Source organism: Heterodontus francisci, chromosome 28 (assembly GCF_036365525.1).
Source record: "Heterodontus francisci isolate sHetFra1 chromosome 28, sHetFra1.hap1, whole genome shotgun sequence".
Classification (NCBI taxonomy): domain Eukaryota; kingdom Metazoa; phylum Chordata; class Chondrichthyes; order Heterodontiformes; family Heterodontidae; genus Heterodontus; species Heterodontus francisci.
In genome coordinates this window covers 1354077-1378582 of record NC_090398.1, presented here as the reverse complement: position 1 = coordinate 1378582, position 24506 = coordinate 1354077, and the positions used below count along the sequence as shown (strand labels likewise).

The 24506-nt window shown below is 47.7% G+C and overlaps 1 protein-coding gene across 1 annotated transcript in view; it reads right to left on the bottom strand.

The window, feature by feature from the left end:
• Positions 1–23786, bottom strand: part of LOC137385185 (pre-mRNA-processing factor 19-like) — a 71021-nt gene extending 47235 nt beyond the window's left edge. The window contains exons 1-3 of the mRNA XM_068060171.1: positions 23698–23786; positions 14401–14550; positions 13227–13303 (exon numbers count right to left, since the gene is read on the bottom strand). Of these exons, the coding sequence (XP_067916272.1) occupies positions 13227–13303; positions 14401–14550; positions 23698–23716 (246 nt within the window). The 5' untranslated portion in view covers positions 23717–23786. The remainder of the gene's footprint in view (positions 1–13226; positions 13304–14400; positions 14551–23697) is intronic.
• Positions 23787–24506: the final 720 nt, after the last annotated feature.

Below are 24506 nucleotides of genomic sequence, written 5' to 3'. Positions count from 1 at the left end.
CCCTGAACCCCTCGATTAGATTCCAGTCTGTAACTCACTCCCAGGTATCTGTTATTCTATGTATAAACCCCCCGAACCCCTCGATTAGATTCCAGTCTGCAACTCACTCCCGGGTATCTGTTATTCTATATATAAACCCCCCGAACCCCTCGATTAGATTCCAGTCTGTAACTCACTCCCGGGTATCTGTTATTCTATATATAAACCCCCGAACCCCTCGATTAGATTCCAGTCTGTAACTCACTCCCGGGTATCTGTTATTCTATATATAAACCCCCCGAACCCCTCGATTAGATTCCAGTCTGTAACTCACTCCCGGGTATCTGTTATTCTATATATAAACCCCCCGAACCCCTCGATTAGATTCCAGTCTGTAACTCACTCCCGGGTATCTGTTATTCTATATATAAACCCCCCGAACCCCTCGATTAGATTCCAGTCTGTAACTCACTCCCGGGTATCTGTTATTCCATATATAAACCACCCGAACCCCTCGATTAGATTCCAGTGTGTAACTCACTCCCGGGTATCTGTTATTCTATATATAAACGACCCGAACCCCTCGATTAGATTCCAGTCTGTAACTCACTCCCGGGTATCTGTTATTCTATATATAAACGACCCGAACCCCCCGATTAGATTCCAGTCTGTAACTCACTCCCGGGTATCTGTTATTCTATATATAAACAACCCGAACCCCCCGATTAGATTCCAGTCTGTAACTCACTCCCGGGTATCTGTTATTCTATATATAAACGACCCGAACCCCCCGATTAGATTCCAGTCTGTAACTCACACCCGGGTATCTGTTATTCTATAAATAAACGACCCGAACCCCCCGATTAGATTCCAGTCTGTAACTCACTCCCGGTTATCTGTTATTCTATATATAAACGACCCGAACCCCCCGATTAGATTCCAGTCTGTAACTCACTCCCGGGTATCTGTTATTCTATATATAAACCCCCGAACCCCTCGATTAGATTCCAGTCTGTAACTCACTCCCAGGTATCTGTTATTCCATATATAAACCCCCCGAACCCCTCGATTAGATTCCAGTCTGTAACTCACTCCCGGGTACATGTTATTCTATATATAAACCACCCGAACCCCTCGATTAGATTCCAGTGTGTAACTCACTCCCGGGTATCTGTTATTCTATATATAAACCCCCCGAACCCCTCGATTAGATTCCAGTCTGTAACTCACTCCCGGGTATCTGTTATTCTATATATAAACCCCCCGAACCCCTCGATTAGATTCCAGTGTGTAACTCACTGCCAGGTACCTGTTATTCTATATATAAACCCCCCGAACCCCTCGATTAGATACCAGTCTGTAACTCACTCCCTGGTATCTGTTATTCTATATATAAACCCCCCGAATCCCTCGATTAGATTCCAGTCTGTAACTCACTCCCGGGTATCTGTTATTCTTTATATAAACCCCCCGAACCCCTCGATTAGATTCCACTCTGTAACTCACTCCCGGGTATCTGTTGTTCTATATATAAACGACCCGAACCCCTCGATTAGATTCCAGTCTGCAACTCACTCCCGGGTATCTGTTATTCTATATATAAACCCCCCGAACCCCTCGATTAGATTCCAGTCTGTAACTCACTCCCGGGTATCTGTTATTCTATATATAAACCCCCCGAACCCCTCGATTAGATTCCAGTCTGTAACTCACTCCCGGGTATCTGTTATTCTATATATAAACCCCCCGAACCCCTCGATTAGATTCCAGTCTGTAACTCACTCCCGGGTATCTGTTATTCTATATATAAACCCCCCGAACCCCTCGATTAGATTCCAGTCTGTAACTCACTCCCGGGTATCTGTTATTCTATATATAAACCCCCCTGAACCCCTCGATTAGATTCCAGTCTGTAACTCACTCCCGGGTATCTGTTATTCTTTATATAAACCCCCCGAACCCCTCGATTAGATTCCAGTCTGTAACTCACTCCCGGGTATCTGTTATTCTATATATAAACCACCCGAACCCCTCGATTAGATTCCAGTCTGTAACTCACTCCTGGGTATCTGTTATTCTACAAAAAAGCCCCCTCCCGAACCCCTCGATCAGATTCCAGTCTGTAACTCACTCCCGGGTATCTGTTATTCTATATATAAACCCCCTCCCGAACCCCTCGATTAGATTCCAGTCTGTAACTCACACCCGGGTATCTGTTATTCTATATATAAACCCCCTCCCGAACCCCTCGATTAGATTCCACTCTGTAACTCACTCCCGGGTATCTGTTATTCGAAATATAAACCTCCCGAACCCCCCGATTAGATTCCAGTCTGTAACTCACTCCCGGGTATCTGTTATTCTATATATAAACCACCCGAACCCCTCGATTAGATTCCAGTGTGTAACTCACTCCCGGGTATCTGTTATTCTATATATAAACGACCCGAACCCCTCGATTAGATTCCAGTCTGTAACTCACTCCCGGGTATCTGTTATTCTATATATAAACCCCCGAACCCCTCGATTAGATTCCAGTCTGTAACTCACTCCCGGGTATCTGTTATTCTATATATAAACCGCCTCCCGAACCCCTCGATTAGATTCCAGTCTGTAACTCACACCCGGGTATCTGTTATTCTATATATAAACCCCCGAACCCCTCGATTAGATTCCAGTCTGTAACTCACTCCCGGGTATCTGTTATTCTATATATAAACCCCCGAACCCCTCGATTAGATTCCAGTCTGTAACTCACTCCCGGGTATCTGTTATTCCATATATAAACCCCCCGAACCCCTCGATTAGATTCCAGTCTGTAACTCACTCCCGGGTATCTGTTATTCTATATATAAACCACCCGAACCCCTCGATTAGATTCCAGTCTGTAACTCACTCCCGGGTATCTGTTATTCTATATATAAACCCCCCGAACCCCTCGATTAGATTCCAGTCTGTAACTCACTGCCAGGTACCTGTTATTCTATATATAAACCCCCCGAACCCCTCGATTAGATTCCAGTCTGCAACTCACTCCCGGGTATCTGTTATTCTATATATAAACCCCCCGAACCCCTCGATTAGATTCCAGTCTGTAACTCACTCCCGGGTATCTGTTATTCTATATATAAACCCCCCGAACCCCTCGATTAGATTCCAGTCTGTAACTCACTCCCGGGTATCTGTTGTTCTACATATAAACACCCCGAACCCCTCGATTAGATTCCAGTCTGTAACTCACTCCCGGGTATCTGTTATTCTATATATAAACCACCCGAACCCCTCGATTAGATTCCAGTCTGTAACTCACTCCTGGGTATCTGTTATTCTACATATAAACCCCCTCCCGAACCCCTCGATCAGATTCCAGTCTGTAACTCACTCCCGGGCATCTGTTATTCTATATATAAACCCCCTCCCGAACCCCTCGATTAGATTCCAGTCTGTAACTCACACCCGGGTATCTGTTATTCTATATATAAACCCCCTCCCGAACCCCTCGATTAGATTCCACTCTGTAACTCACTCCCGGGTATCTGTTATTCGAAATATAAACCTCCCGAACCCCCCGATTAGATTCCAGTCTGTAACTGACTCCCGGGTATCTGTTATTCTATATATAAACCCCCCGAACCCCTCGATTAGATTCCACTCTGTAACTCACTCCCGGGTATCTGTTATTCGAAATATAAACCTCCCGAACCCCCCGATTAGATTCCAGTCTGTAACTCACTCCCGGGTATCTGTTATTCTATATATAAACGCCCCGAACCCCTCGATTAGATTCCAGTCTGTAACTCACACCCGGGTATCTGTTATTCTATATATAAACCTCCCGAACCCCCCGATTAGATTCCAGTCTGTAACTCACTCCCGGGTATCTGTTATTCTATTTATAAACCACCCGAACCCCTTGATTAGATTCCAGTCTGTAACTCACTCCCGGGTATCTGTTATTCTATATATAAACCCCCCGAACCCCTCGATTAGATTCCAGTCTGTAACTCACTCCCGGGTATCTGTTATTCTATATATAAACCCCCCGAACCCCTCGATCAGATTCCAGTCTGTAACTCACTCCCGGGTATCTGTTATTCTATATATAAACCCCCCGAACCCCTCGATTAGATTCCAGTCTGTAACTCACTCCCGGGTATCTGTTATTCTATATATAAACCCCCCGAACCTCTTGATTAGATTCCAGTCTGTAACTCACTCCCGGGTATCTGTTATTCTATATATAAACTCCCCGAACCCCTCGATTAGATTCCAGTCTGTAACTCACTCCCGGGTATCTGTTATTCTATATATACACTCCCCGAACCCCTCGATTAGATTCCAGTCTGTAACTCACTCCCGGGTATCTGTTATTCTTTATATAAACCACCCGAACCCCTCGATTAGATTCCAGTCTGTAACTCACTCCCGGGTATCTGTTATTCTTTATATAAACCACCCGAACCCCTCGATTAGATTCCAGTCTGTAACTCACTCCCGGGTATCTGTTATTCTATATATAAACCACCAGAACCCCTCGATTAGATTCCAGTCTGTAACTCACTCCCGGGTATCTGTTATTCTATATATAAACCACCCGAACCCCTCGATTAGATTCCAGTCTGTAACTCACTCCCGGGTATCTGTTATTCTATATATAAAACACCCGAACCCCTCGATTAGATTCCAGTCTGTAACTCACTCCCGGGTATCTGTAATTCTTTATATAAACCACCAGAACCCCTCGATTAGATTCCAGTCTGTAACTCACTCCCAGGTATCTGTTATTCTATATATAAACCCCCCGAACCCCTCGATTAGATTCCAGTCTGCAACTCACTCCCGGGTATCTGTTATTCTATATATAAACCCCCTGAACCCCTCGATTAGATTCCAGTCTGTAACTCACACCCGGGTATCTGTTATTCTATATATAAACCCCCTGAACCCCTCGATTAGATTCCAGTCTGTAACTCACTCCCAGGTATCTGTTATTCTATGTATAAACCCCCCGAACCCCTCGATTAGATTCCAGTCTGCAACTCACTCCCGGGTATCTGTTATTCTATATATAAACCCCCCGAACCCCTCGATTAGATTCCAGTCTGTAACTCACTCCCGGGTATCTGTTATTCTATATATAAACCCCCGAACCCCTCGATTAGATTCCAGTCTGTAACTCACTCCCGGGTATCTGTTATTCTATATATAAACCCCCCGAACCCCTCGATTAGATTCCAGTCTGTAACTCACTCCCGGGTATCTGTTATTCTATATATAAACCCCCCGAACCCCTCGATTAGATTCCAGTCTGTAACTCACTCCCGGGTATCTGTTATTCTATATATAAACCCCCCGAACCCCTCGATTAGATTCCAGTCTGTAACTCACTCCCGGGTATCTGTTATTCCATATATAAACCACCCGAACCCCTCGATTAGATTCCAGTGTGTAACTCACTCCCGGGTATCTGTTATTCTATATATAAACGACCCGAACCCCTCGATTAGATTCCAGTCTGTAACTCACTCCCGGGTATCTGTTATTCTATATATAAACGACCCGAACCCCCCGATTAGATTCCAGTCTGTAACTCACTCCCGGGTATCTGTTATTCTATATATAAACAACCCGAACCCCCCGATTAGATTCCAGTCTGTAACTCACTCCCGGGTATCTGTTATTCTATATATAAACGACCCGAACCCCCCGATTAGATTCCAGTCTGTAACTCACACCCGGGTATCTGTTATTCTATAAATAAACGACCCGAACCCCCCGATTAGATTCCAGTCTGTAACTCACTCCCGGTTATCTGTTATTCTATATATAAACGACCCGAACCCCCCGATTAGATTCCAGTCTGTAACTCACTCCCGGGTATCTGTTATTCTATATATAAACCCCCGAACCCCTCGATTAGATTCCAGTCTGTAACTCACTCCCAGGTATCTGTTATTCCATATATAAACCCCCCGAACCCCTCGATTAGATTCCAGTCTGTAACTCACTCCCGGGTACATGTTATTCTATATATAAACCACCCGAACCCCTCGATTAGATTCCAGTGTGTAACTCACTCCCGGGTATCTGTTATTCTATATATAAACCCCCCGAACCCCTCGATTAGATTCCAGTCTGTAACTCACTCCCGGGTATCTGTTATTCTATATATAAACCCCCCGAACCCCTCGATTAGATTCCAGTGTGTAACTCACTGCCAGGTACCTGTTATTCTATATATAAACCCCCCGAACCCCTCGATTAGATACCAGTCTGTAACTCACTCCCTGGTATCTGTTATTCTATATATAAACCCCCCGAATCCCTCGATTAGATTCCAGTCTGTAACTCACTCCCGGGTATCTGTTATTCTTTATATAAACCCCCCGAACCCCTCGATTAGATTCCACTCTGTAACTCACTCCCGGGTATCTGTTGTTCTATATATAAACGACCCGAACCCCTCGATTAGATTCCAGTCTGCAACTCACTCCCGGGTATCTGTTATTCTATATATAAACCCCCCGAACCCCTCGATTAGATTCCAGTCTGTAACTCACTCCCGGGTATCTGTTATTCTATATATAAACCCCCCGAACCCCTCGATTAGATTCCAGTCTGTAACTCACTCCCGGGTATCTGTTATTCTATATATAAACCCCCCGAACCCCTCGATTAGATTCCAGTCTGTAACTCACTCCCGGGTATCTGTTATTCTATATATAAACCCCCCGAACCCCTCGATTAGATTCCAGTCTGTAACTCACTCCCGGGTATCTGTTATTCTATATATAAACCCCCCTGAACCCCTCGATTAGATTCCAGTCTGTAACTCACTCCCGGGTATCTGTTATTCTTTATATAAACCCCCCGAACCCCTCGATTAGATTCCAGTCTGTAACTCACTCCCGGGTATCTGTTATTCTATATATAAACCACCCGAACCCCTCGATTAGATTCCAGTCTGTAACTCACTCCTGGGTATCTGTTATTCTACAAAAAAGCCCCCTCCCGAACCCCTCGATCAGATTCCAGTCTGTAACTCACTCCCGGGTATCTGTTATTCTATATATAAACCCCCTCCCGAACCCCTCGATTAGATTCCAGTCTGTAACTCACACCCGGGTATCTGTTATTCTATATATAAACCCCCTCCCGAACCCCTCGATTAGATTCCACTCTGTAACTCACTCCCGGGTATCTGTTATTCGAAATATAAACCTCCCGAACCCCCCGATTAGATTCCAGTCTGTAACTCACTCCCGGGTATCTGTTATTCTATATATAAACCACCCGAACCCCTCGATTAGATTCCAGTGTGTAACTCACTCCCGGGTATCTGTTATTCTATATATAAACGACCCGAACCCCTCGATTAGATTCCAGTCTGTAACTCACTCCCGGGTATCTGTTATTCTATATATAAACCCCCGAACCCCTCGATTAGATTCCAGTCTGTAACTCACTCCCGGGTATCTGTTATTCTATATATAAACCGCCTCCCGAACCCCTCGATTAGATTCCAGTCTGTAACTCACACCCGGGTATCTGTTATTCTATATATAAACCCCCGAACCCCTCGATTAGATTCCAGTCTGTAACTCACTCCCGGGTATCTGTTATTCTATATATAAACCCCCGAACCCCTCGATTAGATTCCAGTCTGTAACTCACTCCCGGGTATCTGTTATTCCATATATAAACCCCCCGAACCCCTCGATTAGATTCCAGTCTGTAACTCACTCCCGGGTATCTGTTATTCTATATATAAACCACCCGAACCCCTCGATTAGATTCCAGTCTGTAACTCACTCCCGGGTATCTGTTATTCTATATATAAACCCCCCGAACCCCTCGATTAGATTCCAGTCTGTAACTCACTGCCAGGTACCTGTTATTCTATATATAAACCCCCCGAACCCCTCGATTAGATTCCAGTCTGCAACTCACTCCCGGGTATCTGTTATTCTATATATAAACCCCCCGAACCCCTCGATTAGATTCCAGTCTGTAACTCACTCCCGGGTATCTGTTATTCTATATATAAACCCCCCGAACCCCTCGATTAGATTCCAGTCTGTAACTCACTCCCGGGTATCTGTTGTTCTACATATAAACACCCCGAACCCCTCGATTAGATTCCAGTCTGTAACTCACTCCCGGGTATCTGTTATTCTATATATAAACCACCCGAACCCCTCGATTAGATTCCAGTCTGTAACTCACTCCTGGGTATCTGTTATTCTACATATAAACCCCCTCCCGAACCCCTCGATCAGATTCCAGTCTGTAACTCACTCCCGGGCATCTGTTATTCTATATATAAACCCCCTCCCGAACCCCTCGATTAGATTCCAGTCTGTAACTCACACCCGGGTATCTGTTATTCTATATATAAACCCCCTCCCGAACCCCTCGATTAGATTCCACTCTGTAACTCACTCCCGGGTATCTGTTATTCGAAATATAAACCTCCCGAACCCCCCGATTAGATTCCAGTCTGTAACTGACTCCCGGGTATCTGTTATTCTATATATAAACCCCCCGAACCCCTCGATTAGATTCCACTCTGTAACTCACTCCCGGGTATCTGTTATTCGAAATATAAACCTCCCGAACCCCCCGATTAGATTCCAGTCTGTAACTCACTCCCGGGTATCTGTTATTCTATATATAAACGCCCCGAACCCCTCGATTAGATTCCAGTCTGTAACTCACACCCGGGTATCTGTTATTCTATATATAAACCTCCCGAACCCCCCGATTAGATTCCAGTCTGTAACTCACTCCCGGGTATCTGTTATTCTATTTATAAACCACCCGAACCCCTTGATTAGATTCCAGTCTGTAACTCACTCCCGGGTATCTGTTATTCTATATATAAACCCCCCGAACCCCTCGATTAGATTCCAGTCTGTAACTCACTCCCGGGTATCTGTTATTCTATATATAAACCCCCCGAACCCCTCGATCAGATTCCAGTCTGTAACTCACTCCCGGGTATCTGTTATTCTATATATAAACCCCCCGAACCCCTCGATTAGATTCCAGTCTGTAACTCACTCCCGGGTATCTGTTATTCTATATATAAACCCCCCGAACCTCTTGATTAGATTCCAGTCTGTAACTCACTCCCGGGTATCTGTTATTCTATATATAAACCCCCCGAACCCCTCGATTAGATTCCAGTCTGTAACTCACTCCCGGGTATCTGTTATTCTATATATAAACGACCCGAACCCCCCGATTAGATTCCAGTCTGTAACTCACTCCCGGGTATCTGTTATTCTATATATAAACCCCCCGAACCCCTCGATTAGATTCCAGTCTGTAACTCACTCCCGGGTATCTGTTATTCTATATATAAACCCCCCGAACCCCTCGATTAGATTCCAGTCTGTAACTCACTCCCGGGTATCTGTTATTCTATATATAAACCACCCGAACCCCTCGATTAGATTCCAGTGTGTAACTCACTCCCGGGTATCTGTTATTCTATACATAAACCACCCGAATCCCTCGATTAGATTCCAGTCAGTAACTCACTCCCGGGTATCTGTTATTCTATATATAAACGACCCGAACCCCTCGATTAGATTCCAGTCTGTAACTCACTCCCGGGTATCTGTTATTCCATATATAAACCACCCGAACCCCTCGATTAGATTCCAGTGTGTAACTCACTCCCGGGTATCTGTTATTCTATATATAAACCACCCGAACCCCTCGATTAGATTCCAGTGTGTAACTCACTCCCGGGTATCTGTTATTCTATATATAAACGACCCGAACCCCCCGATTAGATTCCAGTCTGTAACTCACTCCCGGGTATCTGTTATTCTATATATAAACCCCCGAACCCCTCGATTAGATTCCAGTCTGTAACTCACTCCCGGGTATCTGTTATTCTATATATAAACGACCCGAACCCCCCGATTAGATTCCAGTCTGTAACTCACTCCCGGGTATCTGTTATTCTATATATAAACCCCCGAACCCCTCGATTAGATTCCAGTCTGTAACTCACTCCCGGGTATCTGTTATTCTATATATAAACCACCCGAACCCCTCGATTAGATTCCAGTCTGTAACTCACTCCCGGGTATCTGTTATTCTATATATAAACCCCCCGAACCCCTCGATTAGATTCCAGTCTGTAACTCACTGCCAGGTACCTGTTATTCTATATATAAACCACCCGAACCCCTCGATTAGATTCCAGTCTGTAACTCACTCCCGGGTATCTGTTATTCTATATATAAACCCCCCGAACCCCTCGATTAGATTCCAGTCTGTAACTCACTCCCGGGTATCTGTTATTCTATATATAAACCCCCCGAACCCCTCGATTAGATTCCAGTCTGTAACTCACTCCCGGGTATCTGTTATTCTTTATATAAACCCCCCGAACCCCTCGATTAGATTCCACTCTGTAACTCACTCCCGGGTATCTGTTGTTCTATATATAAACACCCCGAACCCCTCGATTAGATTCCAGTCTGTAACTCACTCCCGGGTATCTGTTATTCTATATATAAACCACCCGAACCCCTCGATTAGATTCCAGTCTGTAACTCACTCCTGGGTATCTGTTATTCTACATATAAACCCCCTCCCGAACCCCTCGATCAGATTCCAGTCTGTAACTCACTCCCGGGTATCTGTTATTCTATATATAAACCCCCTCCCGAACCCCTCGATTAGATTCCAGTCTGTAACTCACACCCGGGTATCTGTTATTCTATATATAAACCCCCTCCCGAACCCCTCGATTAGATTCCACTCTGTAACTCACTCCCGGGTATCTGTTATTCGAAATATAAACCTCCCGAACCCCCCGATTAGATTCCAGTCTGTAACTGACTCCCGGGTATCTGTTATTCTATATATAAACCCCCCGAACCGCTCGATTAGATTCCACTCTGTAACTCACTCCCGGGTATCTGTTATTCGAAATATAAACCTCCCGAACCCCCCGATTAGATTCCAGTCTGTAACTCACTCCCGGGTATCTGTTATTCTATATATAAACCCCCGAACCCCTCGATTAGATTCCAGTCTGTAACTCACTCCCGGGTATCTGTTATTCTATTTATAAACCACCCGAACCCCTCGATTAGATTCCAGTCTGTAACTCACTCCCGGGTATCTGTTATTCTATATATAAACGCCCCGAACCCCACGATTAGATTCCAGTCTGTAACTCACACCCGGGTATCTGTTATTCTATATATAAACCTCCCGAACCCCCCGATTAGATTCCAGTCTGTAACTCACTCCCGGGTATCTGTTATTCTATTTATAAACCACCCGAACCCCTTGATTAGATTCCAGTCTGTAACTCACTCCCGGGTATCTGTTATTCTATATATAAACCCCCCGAACCCCTTGATTAGATTCCAGTCTGTAACTCACTCCCAGATATCTGTTATTCTATATATAAACCCCCCGAACCCCTCGATTAGATTCCAGTCTGTAACTCACTCCCAGGTATCTGTTATTCTATATATAAACCACCCGAACCCCTCGATTAGATTCCAGTCTGTAACTCACTCCCGGGTATCTGTTATTCTATATATAAACCCCCCGAACCCCTTGATTAGATTCCAGTCTGTAACTCACTCCCGGGTATCTGTTATTCTATATATAAACCCCCCGAACCCCTTGATTAGATTCCAGTCTGTAACTCACTCCCGAGTATCTGTTATTCTATATATAAACCCCCCGAACCCCTTGATTAGATTCCAGTCTGTAACTCACTCCCGGGTATCTGTTATTCTATATATAAACCCCCCGAACCCCTTGATTAGATTCCAGTCTGTAACTCACTCCCGGGTATCTGTTATTCTATATATAAGCCCCCTGAACCCCTCTATTAGATTCCAGTCTGTAACTCACTCCCGGGTATCTGTTATTCTATATATAAACCCCCCGAACCCCTCGATTAGATTCCAGTCTGTAACTCACTCCCGGGTATCTGTTATTCTATATATAAGCCCCCTGAACCCCTCGATTAGATTCCAGTCTGTAACTCACTCCCGGGTATCTGTTATTCTATATATAAACCCCCCGAACCCCTCGATTAGATTCCAGTCTGCAACTCACTCCCGGGTATCTGTTATTCTATATATAAACCCCCCGAACCCCTCGATTAGATTCCAGTCTGTAACTCACTCCCGGGTATCTGTTATTCTATATATAAACCACCCGAACCCCTTGATTAGATTCCAGTCTGTAACTCACTCCCGGGTATCTGTTATTCTATATATAAACCCCCCGAACCCCTCGATTAGATTCCAGTCTGTAACTCACTCCCGGGTATCTGTTATTCTATATATAAACCCCCGAACCCCTCGATTAGATTCCAGTCTGTAACTCACTCCCGGGTATCTGTTATTCTATATATAAACCACCCGAACCCCTTGATTAGATTCCAGTCTGTAACTCACTCCCGGGTATCTGTTATTCTATTTATAAACCACCCAAACCCCTCGATTAGATTCCAGTCTGTAACTCACTCCCGGATATCTGTTATTCTCTATATAAACCCCCCAAACCCCTCGATTAGATTCCAGTCTGTAACTCACTCCCGGGTATCTGTTATTCTATATATAAACCACCCGAACCCGTCGATTAGATTCCAGTCTGTAACTCACTCCCGGGTATCTGTTATTCTATATATAAACCACCCGAACCCCTCGATTAGATTCCAGTCTGTAACTCACTTCCGGGTATCTGTTATTCTATAAATAAACCCCAGATCCCCTCGATTAGATTCCAGTCTGTAACTGACTCCCGGGTATCTGTTATTCTATATATAAACCCCCCGAACCCCCCGATTAGATTCCAGTCTGTAACTGACTCCCGGGTATCTGTTATTCTATATATAAACCACCCGAACCCGTCGATTAGATTCCAGTCTGTAACTCACTCCCGGGTATCTGTTATTCTATAAATAAACCCCAGATCCCCTCGATTAGATTCCAGTCTGTAACTCACTCAGTAGGTGCAAACCAGGCTGTGTAGAATGCGGAGGGGCTGGGGGTGGGGGGATTGCGAGCTGCTCTCTTTTGGAGTGTAATGGGTGGGCGGGGAAACAATGGAGGGAGCAGGGATCTTTAGAGAAAAGCGACAGCAAGAACACGCAGCTTGGCAAGACCGGGCGAACAGCGCCTGGGCACCAGGCTTTGAAACGTCACAAATGTGGAGGGAAGGAAAGGGGTGGTTTTCGTGGGACACAGACTTACCCACTCATCCTGTAGGGCTTTGAGGATCGCTGGGATGCTGGTGGCTGACGGAGGCTTTGGTCTGATGGGATGGCTGGCTGCAAGCACAAACAACAAGACAGCCTATCAATGGCACACTCAATCCCTTCGGTTGCTCTTTTCATTCCCCTACAGGCTGGCAGATCGACTGTCAGTGGCGTCGCATCGCAGGTCAATCCCGCTACAAATACAGGACACATGGGGGGTTCGTGCGTGGGCTCATACCAGGCCGGGTGGTAGGTCGGCGACAGCACAGTGGGAGGCCATTCGGCCCATCGAGTCCATGCCGGCTCTCTGCAGAACAATCCAGTCAGTCCCACTCTCCCCCGCTATATCCCTGTAGCCCTGTACGTTAATTCCCCTCAAGTGCCCATCCAATTTCCTTTGGAATCATTCATTGTCTCTGCTTGCACCACCCTCGCAGGCAGTGAGTTCCAGGTCATTATCACTCGCTGCGTAAAAAAGTTCCTCCTCACATCCCCCCCACCCCTCATCTTCAATATTGAGTACAAAAGCAGGGAGGTTATGTCGAACATTTATAAAACTCTGGTCAGGCACCAACTGGAGAATTGTGTCCAGTTCTGGTCACCACACTTTAGGAAGGATGTGAGGGTCCTTGAGAGGGTGCAGAGGAGATTTACCAGAATGGTTCCAGGGATGGGGGATTTTAGTTACAAGGTTAGATTGGAGAGGCTGGGGTTGTTCTCCTTGGAGTAAAGGAGATTGAGGGGTGATTTGATAGAGGTGTACAAGATTCTGACAGGTTTAGATAAGGGAGACAAAGAAAATCTGTTCCCAATAGCTGATGGTACAAGGACTGGGGGACATAGATTGAAGGTTTTGGGTAAGAGATGCGGGGAGTGAGGGGGGGGTGGAATGTGAGGAGGAACTTGACAGGCCAAATGAGCTCCTCCTGTGCTGATCTGACCATGTCCGTACAGCTCTCTACAAGAGCTATTTGGCTGGTCCCACTCCCCCTGCCATTCCCCCGCAAACCTGCAAACTGTTTTCCATGAAACCTGGCCCCTTCCGGCTGTGTTTGTACAGGCGTGTGCATGCACACGTGTATGTCTCAGAACCACACTCGGTGTGAAGGCAGCCAGCAAAGCGATACCCACACGGTCTGCCTGGGCCGTCACGGCACTGCTCCCCTCACCTTTGATATCGATGAGTTGGTCCTCGGACAAGGGCTGCCCGTTGATTGGGTCCGTCCCATTCTCCGCAATGTACTTCTCGATGAGGCGCCGCTCAAACACATGATTGGAGACCGGAGAGACACAGGGATGCTCAGGAACCTCGTTCGAAACTGTGGACGGAACCAAAATTTAAAAAAATATAACACAACTTATAGAATTGAAAAGCAGAGAGGTTCTGTTAACTTTGTCAGGAAGCACACTGGGAGTTACTGTGCACAGTTCCGGTCTCCATATCACACTGGGAGTTACTGTGCACAGTTCTGGTCTCCATATCACACTGGGAGTTACTGTGCACAGTTCTGGTCTCCATATCACACTGGGAGTTACTGTGCACAGTTCTGGTCTCCATATCACACTGGGAGTTACTGTGTACAGTTCCGGTCTCTGTATCACACTGGGAGTTACTGTGCACAGTTCTGGTCTCCATAACACACTGGGAGTTACTGTGCACAGTTCCGGTCTCCATATCACACTGGGAGTTACTGTGTACAGTTCCGGTCTCCGTATCACACTGGGAGTTACTGTACACAGTTCCAGTCTCCGTATCACACTGGGAGTTACTGTGCACAGTTCCGGTCTCCGTATCACACTGGGAGTTACTGTGTACAGTTCCGGTCTCCGTATCACACTGGGAGTTACTGTACACAGTTCCAGTCTCCGTATCACACTGGGAGTTACTGTACACAGTTCCAGTCTCCGTATCACACTGGGAGTTACTGTGTACAGTTCCGGTCTCCATATCACACTTGGAGTTACTGCACACAGTTCCGGTCTCCATATCAGACTGGGAATTACTGTACACAGTTCCGGTCTCCGTATCACACTGGGAGTTACTGTGCACAGTTCCGGTCTCCATATCGCACTGGGAGTTACGGTGCACAGTTCCGGTCTCCATATCACACTGGGAATTACTGTGCACAGTTCCGGTCTCCATATCACACTGGGTGTTACTGTGCACAGTTCCGGTCTCCATATCACACTGGGAGTTACTGTGTACAGTTCTGGTCTCCATATCACACTGGGAGTTACTGTGCACAGTTCTGGTCTCCATATCACATTGGGAGTTAATGTGCACAGTTCTGGTCTCCATATCACACTGGGAGTTACTGTGTACAGTTCCGGTCTCCAAAACACACTGGGAGTTACTGTGTACAGTTCCGGTCCCCATATCACACTGGGAGTTACTGTGTACAGTTCCGGTCCCCATATCACACTGGGAGTTACTGTGTATAGTTCTGGTCTCCAGAACACACTGGGAGTTACTGTGCACAGTTCTGGTCTCCAAAACACACTGGGAGTTACTGTGCACAGTTCTGGTCTCCATATCACACTGGGAGTTACTGTGTACAGTTCCGGTCTCCAAAACACACAAGAGTTACTGTGCACAGTTCCGGTCTCCATATCACACTGGGAGTTACTATGCACAGTTCCGGTTTCAATATCACACTGGGAATTACTGTGTACAGGACGGCACAGTGGTAAGCACTGTAGCCTCACAGCTCCAGCGACCCGGGTTCAATTCTGGGTACTGCCTGTGTGGAGTTTGCAAGTTCTCCCTGTGTCTGCGTGGGTTTCCTCCGGGTGCTCCGGTTTCCTCCCACAAGCCAAAAAGACTTGTAGGTTGGTAGGTAAATTGGCCATTATAAATTGCCCCTTGTATAGGTAGCTGGTAGGGAAATATCGGGACAAGTGGGGATGTGGTAGGAATATGGAATTAGTGTCGGATTAGTATAAATGGGTGGTTGATGGTCGGCACAGACTCGGTGGGCCGAAGGGCCTGTTTCAGTGCTGTATCTCTAAACATGCACAGTTCCGGTCTCCGTATCACACTGGGATTTACTGTACACAGTTCCGGTCTCCATATCACACTTGGAGTTACTGTGCACAGTTCCAGTCTCCATATCACACTTGGAGTTACTGCACACAGTTCCGGTCTCCATATCACACTGGGAGTTACTGTGCACAGTTCCAGTCTCCATATCACACTTGGAGTTACTGCACACAGTTCCGGTCTCCATATCAGACTGGGAATTACTGTACACAGTTCCGGTCTCCGTATCACACTGGGAGTTACTGTGCACAGTTCCGGTCTCCATATCGCACTGGGAGTTACGGTGCACAGTTCCGGTCTCCATATCACACTGGGAATTACTGTACACAGTTCCGGTCTCCATATCACACTGGGAGTTACTGTGCACAGTTCCGGTCTCCATATCACACTGGGAGTTACTGTGCACAGTTCCGGTCTCCATATCACACTGGGAGTTACTGTACACAGTTCCAGTCTCCATATCACACTGGGAGTTACGGTGCACAATTCCTGTTTCCAAATCACACTGGGAGTTACTGTGCACAGTTCCGGTCTCCATATCACACTGGGAGTTACTGTGTACAGTTCTGGTCTCCATATCACACTGGGAGTTACTGTGTACAGTTCTGGTCTCCATATCACACTGGGAGTTACTGTGCACAGTTCTGGTCTCCATATCACACTGGGAGTTACTGTGCACAGTTCCGGTCTCCATATCACACTGGGAGTTACTGTACACAGTTCTGGTCTCCATATCACACTGGGAGTTACTGTGCACAGTTCTGGTCTCCATATCACACTGGGAGTTACTGTGCACAGTTCTGGTCTCCATATCACACTGGGAGTTACTGTACACAGTTCCGGTCTCCATATCACACTGGGAGTTACTGTGCACAGTTCCGGTCTCCGTATCACACTGGAAGTTACTGTACACAGTTCCAGTCTCCATATCACACTGGGAGTTACTGTGTACAGTTCTGGTCTCCATATCACACTGGGAGTTACTGTGCACAGTTCTGGTCTCCGTATCACACTGGAAGTTACTGTGCACAGTTCCGGTCTCCATATCACACTGGGAGTTACTGTACACAGTTCCGGTCTCCATATCACACTGGGAGTTACTGTGTACAGTTCCGGTCTCCGTATCACACTGGGAGTTACTGTACACAGTTCCAGTCTCCGTATCACACTGGGAGTTACTGTGCACAGTTCCGGTCTCCGTATCACACTGGGAGTTACTGTGTACAGTTCCGGTCTCCGTATCACACTGGGAGTTACTGTACACAGTTCCAGTCTCCGTATCACACTGGGAGTTACTGTACACAGTTCCAGTCTCCGTATCACACTGGGAGTTACTGTGTACAGTTCCGGTCTCCATATCACACTTGGAGTTACTGCACACAGTTCCGGTCTCCATATCAGACTGGGAATTACTGTACACAGTTCCGGTCTCCGTATCACACTGGGAGTTACTGTGCACAGTTCCGGTCTCCATATCGCACTGGGAGTTACGGTGCACAGTTCCGGTCTCCATATCACACTGGGAATTACTGTGCACAGTTCCGGTCTCCATATCACACTGGGTGTTACTGTGCACAGTTCCGGTCTCCATATCACACTGGGAGTTACTGTGTACAGTTCTGGTCTCCATATCACACTGGGAGTTACTGTGCACAGTTCTGGTCTCCGTATCACACTGGGAGTTACTGTACACAGTTCCGGTCTCCATATCACACTGGGAGTTACTGTGCACAGTTCCGGTCTCCATATCACACTGGGTGTTACTGTGCACAGTTCCGGTCTCCATATCACACTGGGAGTTACTGTGTACAGTTCTGGTCTCCATATCACACTGGGAGTTACTGTGCACAGTTCTGGTCTCCATATCACACTGGGAGTTACTGTGTACAGTTCCGGTCTCCATATCACACTGGGAGTTACTGTGCACAGTTCCGGTCTCCATATCACACTGGGAGTTACTGTGTACAGTTCCGGTCTCCATATCACACTGGGAGTTACTGTGTACAGTTCTGGTCTCCATATCACACTGGGAGTTACTGTGTACAGTTCCGGTCTCCATATCACACTGGGAGTTACTGTGCACAGTTCTGGTCTCCATATCACACTGGGAGTTACTGTGTACAGTTCCGGTCTCCATATCACACTGGGAGTTACTGTGCACAGTTCCGGTCTCCATATCACACTGGGAGTTACTGTGCACAGTTCCGGTCTCCATATCACACTGGGAGTTACTGTACACAGTTCCGGTCTCCGTATCACACTGGGAGTTACTGTGCACAGTTCAGGTCTCCATATCACACTGGGAGTTACTGTACACAGTTCTGGTCTCCATATCACACTGGGAGTTACTGTGCACAGTTCTGGTCTCCATATCACACTGGGAGTTACTGTGCACAGTTCTGGTCTCCATATCACACTGGGAGTTACTGTGTACAGTTCCGGTCTCCATATCACACTGGGAGTTACTGTGCACAGTTCCGGTCTCCATATCACACTGGGAGTTACTGTACACAGTTCTGGTCTCCATATCACACTGGGAGTTACTGTGCACAGTTCCGGTCTCCATATCACACTGGGAGTTACTGTACACAGTTCTGGTCTCCATATCACACTGGGAGTTACTGTGCACAGTTCCGGTCTCCATATCACACTGGGAGTTACTGTACACAGTTCTGGTCTCCATATCACACTGGGAGTTACTGTGTACAGTTCCGGTCTCCATATCACACTGGGAGTTACTGTGCACAGTTCCGGTCTCCATATCACACTGGGAGTTACTGTACACAGTTCTGGTCTCCATATCACACTGGGAGTTACTGTGCACAGTTCCGGTCTCCGTATCACACTGGAAGTTACTGTACACAGTTCCGGTCTCCATATCACACTGGGAGTTACTGTGTACAGTTCCGGTCTCCGTATCACACTGGAAGTTACTGTGTACAGTTCCGGTCTCCGTATCACACTGGAAGTTACTGTGTACAGTTCTGGTCTCCATATCACACTGGGAGTTACTGTACACAGTTCCGGTCTCCGTATCACACTGGGAGTTACTGTGTACAGTTCCGGTCTCCGTATCACACTGGGAGTTACTGTACACAGTTCCGGTCTCCATATCACACTGGGAGTTACTGTGCACAGTTCCGGTCTCCGTATCACACTGGAAGTTACTGTACACAGTTCCGGTCTCCGTATCACACTGGGAGTTACTGTACACAGTTCCAGTCTCCGTATCACACTGGGAGTTACTGTACACAGTTCCAGTCTCCGTATCACACTGGGAGTTACTGTGTACAGTTCCGGTCTCCATATCACACTGGGAGTTACTGTACACAGTTCCGGTCTCCGTATCACACTGGGAGTTACTGTACACAGTTCCAGTCTCCGTATCACACTGGGAGTTACTGTACACAGTTCCAGTCTCCGTATCACACTGGGAGTTACTGTGTACAGTTCCGGTCTCCATATCACACTTGGAGTTACTGCACACAGTTCCGGTCTCCGTATCACACTGGGAGTTACTGTGCACAGTTCCGGTCTCCATATCGCACTGGGAGTTACGGTGCACAGTTCCGGTCTCCATATCACACTGGGAATTACTGTACACAGTTCCGGTCTCCATATCACACTGGGAGTTACTGTGCACAGTTCCGGTCTCCATATCACACTGGGTGTTACTGTGCACAGTTCCGGTCTCCATATCACACTGGGAGTTACTGTGTACAGTTCTGGTCTCCATATCACACTGGGAGTTACTGTGCACAGTTCCGGTCTCCATATCACACTGGGAGTTACTGTGTACAGTTCCGGTCTCCATATCACACTGGGAGTTACTGTGTACAGTTCTGGTCTCCATATCACACTGGGAGTTACTGTGTACAGTTCCGGTCTCCATATCACACTGGGAGTTACTGTGTACAGTTCCGGTCTCCATATCACACTGGGAGTTACTGTGCACAGTTCCGGTCTCCATATCACACTGGGAGTTACTGTGCACAGTTCCGGTCTCCATATCACACTGGGAGTTACTGTGCACAGTTCCGGTCTCCATATCACACTGGGAGTTACTGTACACAGTTCTGGTCTCCATATCACACTGGGAGTTACTGTGCACAGTTCTGGTCTCCATATCACACTGGGAGTTACTGTACACAGTTCTGGTCTCCATATCACACTGGGATTTACTGTACACAGTTCTGGTCTCCATATCACACTGGGAGTTACTGTGCACAATTCCTGTTTCCAAATCACACTGGGAGTTACTGTGCACAGTTCCGGTCTCCATATCACACTGGGAGTTACTGTGCACAATTCCTGTTTCCAAATCACACTGGGAGTTACTGTGCACAGTTCCGGTCTCCATATCACACTGGGAGTTACTGTGCACAGTTCTGGTCTCCATATCACACTGGGAGTTACTGTACACAGTTCCGGTCTCCATATCACACCGGGAGTTACTGTGTACAGTTCCGGTCTCCATATCACACTGGGAGTTACTGTGTACAGTTCTGGTCTCCATATCACACTGGGAGTTACTGTGCACAGTTCTGGTCTCCATATCACACTGGGGGTTACTGTGCACAGTTCCGGTCTCCATATCACACTGCGGGTTACTGTGCACAGTTCCGGTCTCCATATCACACTGGGGGTTACTGTGCACAGTTCTGGTCTCCATATCACACTGGGAGTTACTGTGCACAGTTCCAGTCTCCATATCACACTGGGAGTTACTGTGTACAGTTCTGGTCTCCATATCACACTGGGAGTTACTGTGCACAGTTCCGGTCTCCATATCACACTGGGAGTTACTGTGCACAGTTCCGGTCTCCATATCACACTGGGAGTTTCTGTGCACAGTTCTGGTCTCCATATCACACTGGGAGTTTCTGTGCACAGTTCCGGTCTCCATATCACACTGGGAGTTACTGTGCACAGTTCCGGTCTCCATATCACACTGGGAGTTTCTGTGCACAGTTCCGGTCTCCATATCACACTGGGAGTTACTGTGCACAGTTCCGGTCTCCATATCACACTGGGAGTTTCTGTGCACAGTTCCGGTCTCCATATCACACTGGGAGTTACTGTGCACAGTTCCGGTCTCCATATCACACTGGGTGTTACTGTGCACAGTTCCAGTCTCCATATCACACTGGGAGTTACTGTGCACAGTTCTGGTCTCCATATCACACTGGGAGTTTCTGTGCACAGTTCTGGTCTCCGTATCACACTGGAAGTTACTGTACACAGTTCCAGTCTCCGTATCACACTGGGAGTTACTGTACACAGTTCCAGTCTCCATATCACACTGGGAGTTACTGTACACAGTTCCGGTCTCCGTATCACACTGGGAGTTACTGTACACAGTTCCAGTCTCCATATCACACTGGGAGTTACTGTACACAGTTCCGGTCTCCATATTGTAAATATATTGAGGCACCGGAGAAGGTTCCAGAAAGATTTACCAGGATGATACTGGAACTGAGAGGTTTTACCCATCAGGAAATGATGAACAGTCTGGGTCTCTTGTCTCTAGAATAGAGAAGATTGAGGGGTGACCTGATCGAGGTCTTTAAGATAATGAAAGTGTCCGATCGGGTAAACGTTGAGAAGATGTTTCCACTTGTGGGGGAGACCAGAACGAGGGCCCATCAATATAAAACAGTCACTGATAAATCCGATCGGGAATTCCGGAGAAACTCCTCCAGCCCCGACAACCCTCCCTATCTCTGTAACCTCCTCCAGCCCCTACAACCCTCCCTATCTCTGTAACCTCCTCCAGTCCCTACAATCCTCCGAGATCTCTGCGCTCCTCCAATTCCGGACTCTTGAGCATCCCCCGATTTTAATCTCTCCACCATTCCCGGCCGTGCCTTCAGCTGCCTGGGCCCTGAGCTCTGGAATTCCCTCCCTAAACCTCTCCGTCTCTCTCTCTCTCCTCCTTTAAGACTCTCCTTAAAACCTCCCTCTTTGACCCAGCGTTTGGTCACCTCTGCCTAATATCTCCTTATGTGGTTCGGTCGCCGCTGCCGTGAGGCGATTTGGGAGGTTCTCTTCTGAAAAAAATATAACGTCTTGCTGTCGATATTGAATGAATTCGGACACTGAATGAAGAAATTCAGATAGCCAACGAATTCAGCTCAATATATTTATTGCACTTCATTATTATTTACATGCCAATATATTTCTTTTTAAGATACCAAATGAATTGAGTGAATAGATCAATTGATACTGAACGTATTTCATTTACCTGTTCAGTGACTTGGAACATTTTGTCTCTCAACTTGGGATAGACATTGAATGAACGAAGATAGTGAGTGAATTTAAACACAATATATTTCTCAAGTTTCATATTCACATTAATTTGAATATCAATATATTTGTGTGTGTTGGGATATTAAATTTAGACAGAATCGAGTCAGATCAACACATCCCTGATCTGAACAATATCTGATGATCTTTTGAATGAATTTAGATTCGCAATTGGATTCGGAGACTGGGGGGGTTTTTCACCACATGAAGGAATCGGGATGATTTCAGTTTGAATATTGATTCTGGGGCTGACTTGGACCCTCGAATTTCTCTCTGCGGATTCCCTCATTCATCTCTCCCTCTCCTCCCCCCTCCTCATCCATGAGCACTCATCCCCAACCCTCCCTCCCTCCTCCATTCCTCTCCCCTCCTCCCCTCACCCTCCTCCCCTCACCCTCCCTCCCTCCTCCACTCACCATCCCTCCTCCTCCCTCCCTCCTCTCCCCTCCTGCCCTCACCCTCCCTCCCCCCTCCCTCTCCCCTCCTCCCCTCACCCTCCCTCCATCCCTCTCCCCTCACCCTCCCTCCATCCCTCTCCCCTCCCCCCCTCCCTCCCTCCTCCATCCCCTCACCCTCCCTCCCTCCTCCATCCCTCTCCCCTCACCCTCCATCCCTCTCCTCTCCATCCCTCACTCCCTCCCTCCGTCCTCCCCTCACCCTCCTCCATCCCTCCCCCCTCCCTCCATCCCTCCCTCTCCCCTCCTCCCCTCACCCTCCATCACTCTCCCCACTCTCCCACCCTCCCCTCCACTCACCCTCCATCATTCTCCCCTCTCCTCTCCTCCCTCCCTCCCTCCCCTCACCATCGCTCCCCCCTCTCCCCCCCTCCTCCCCCCTCCCTCCTCCCTCCTCTCCCCTCCTCCATTCCTCTCCCCTCCTCCCCTCACCCCTCCCTCTCCCCTCCTCCATCCCTCTCCCCTCCTCCTCTCCCTCACCATCCCTCCTCCCTCCCCCCTCCTCTCCCTCCCCCTCAGGCCCAGGCCTCTCCAGGAGGCGGGCTGGGTGGGTGGTTGGTCCGGATGACCCGGAGTCCTGCGCTCCCAGGTTATGGGGTGTGGAGAGGGAGAGAGACTCTCCTCCTCCTCCTCCCTCTCTCCCTCTCTCCCTCTCCCTCACTTACTCCAGCACAGCAGCGACATGGCGGCGGCGGCCGCGCTCTCTCAGGATCCCGGGCTGGCGAGGAGGGGGGCGGGGCGATTGACCTCAGCACGCAAACACGTAACAGGCACGCAGACGCAACAGAGGTCAAGCTCCGCCCCCAGGCGGAGACGGAAACACGTCATCACCGGGGAGAGCGAGATGGAGACAATGGAGCACGTGATCACCGGGGAGAGACAATGGAGCACGTGATCACTGGGGGAGAGACAATGGAGCACGTGATCACTGGGGGAGAGACAATGGAGCACGTGATCACTGGGGAGAGACAATGTAGCACGTGATCACTGGGAGAGACGATGGAGCACGTGATCACTGGGAGAGACGATGGAGCACGTGATCACTGGGAGAGAGACAATGGAGCACGTGATCACTGGGGGAGAGACAATGGAACACGTGATCACCGGGAGAGACAATGGAGCACGTGATCACTGGGAGAGAGACGATGGAGCACGTGATCACTGGGAGAGAGACAATGGAGCACGTGATCACTGGGGGAGAGACAATGGAGCACGTGATCACTGGGGGAGAGACAATGGAACACGTGATCACCGGGAGAGACAATGGAGCACGTGATCACTGGGAGAGACGATGGAGCACGTGATCACTGGGAGAGACAATGGAGCACGTGATCACTGGGGGAGAGTCAATGGAGCACGTGATCACCGGGGAGAGACAATGGAGCACGTGATCACTGGGAGAGACAATGGAGCACGTGATCACCGGGGGAGAGACAATGGAGCACGTGATCACTGGGGGAGAGACAATGGAGCA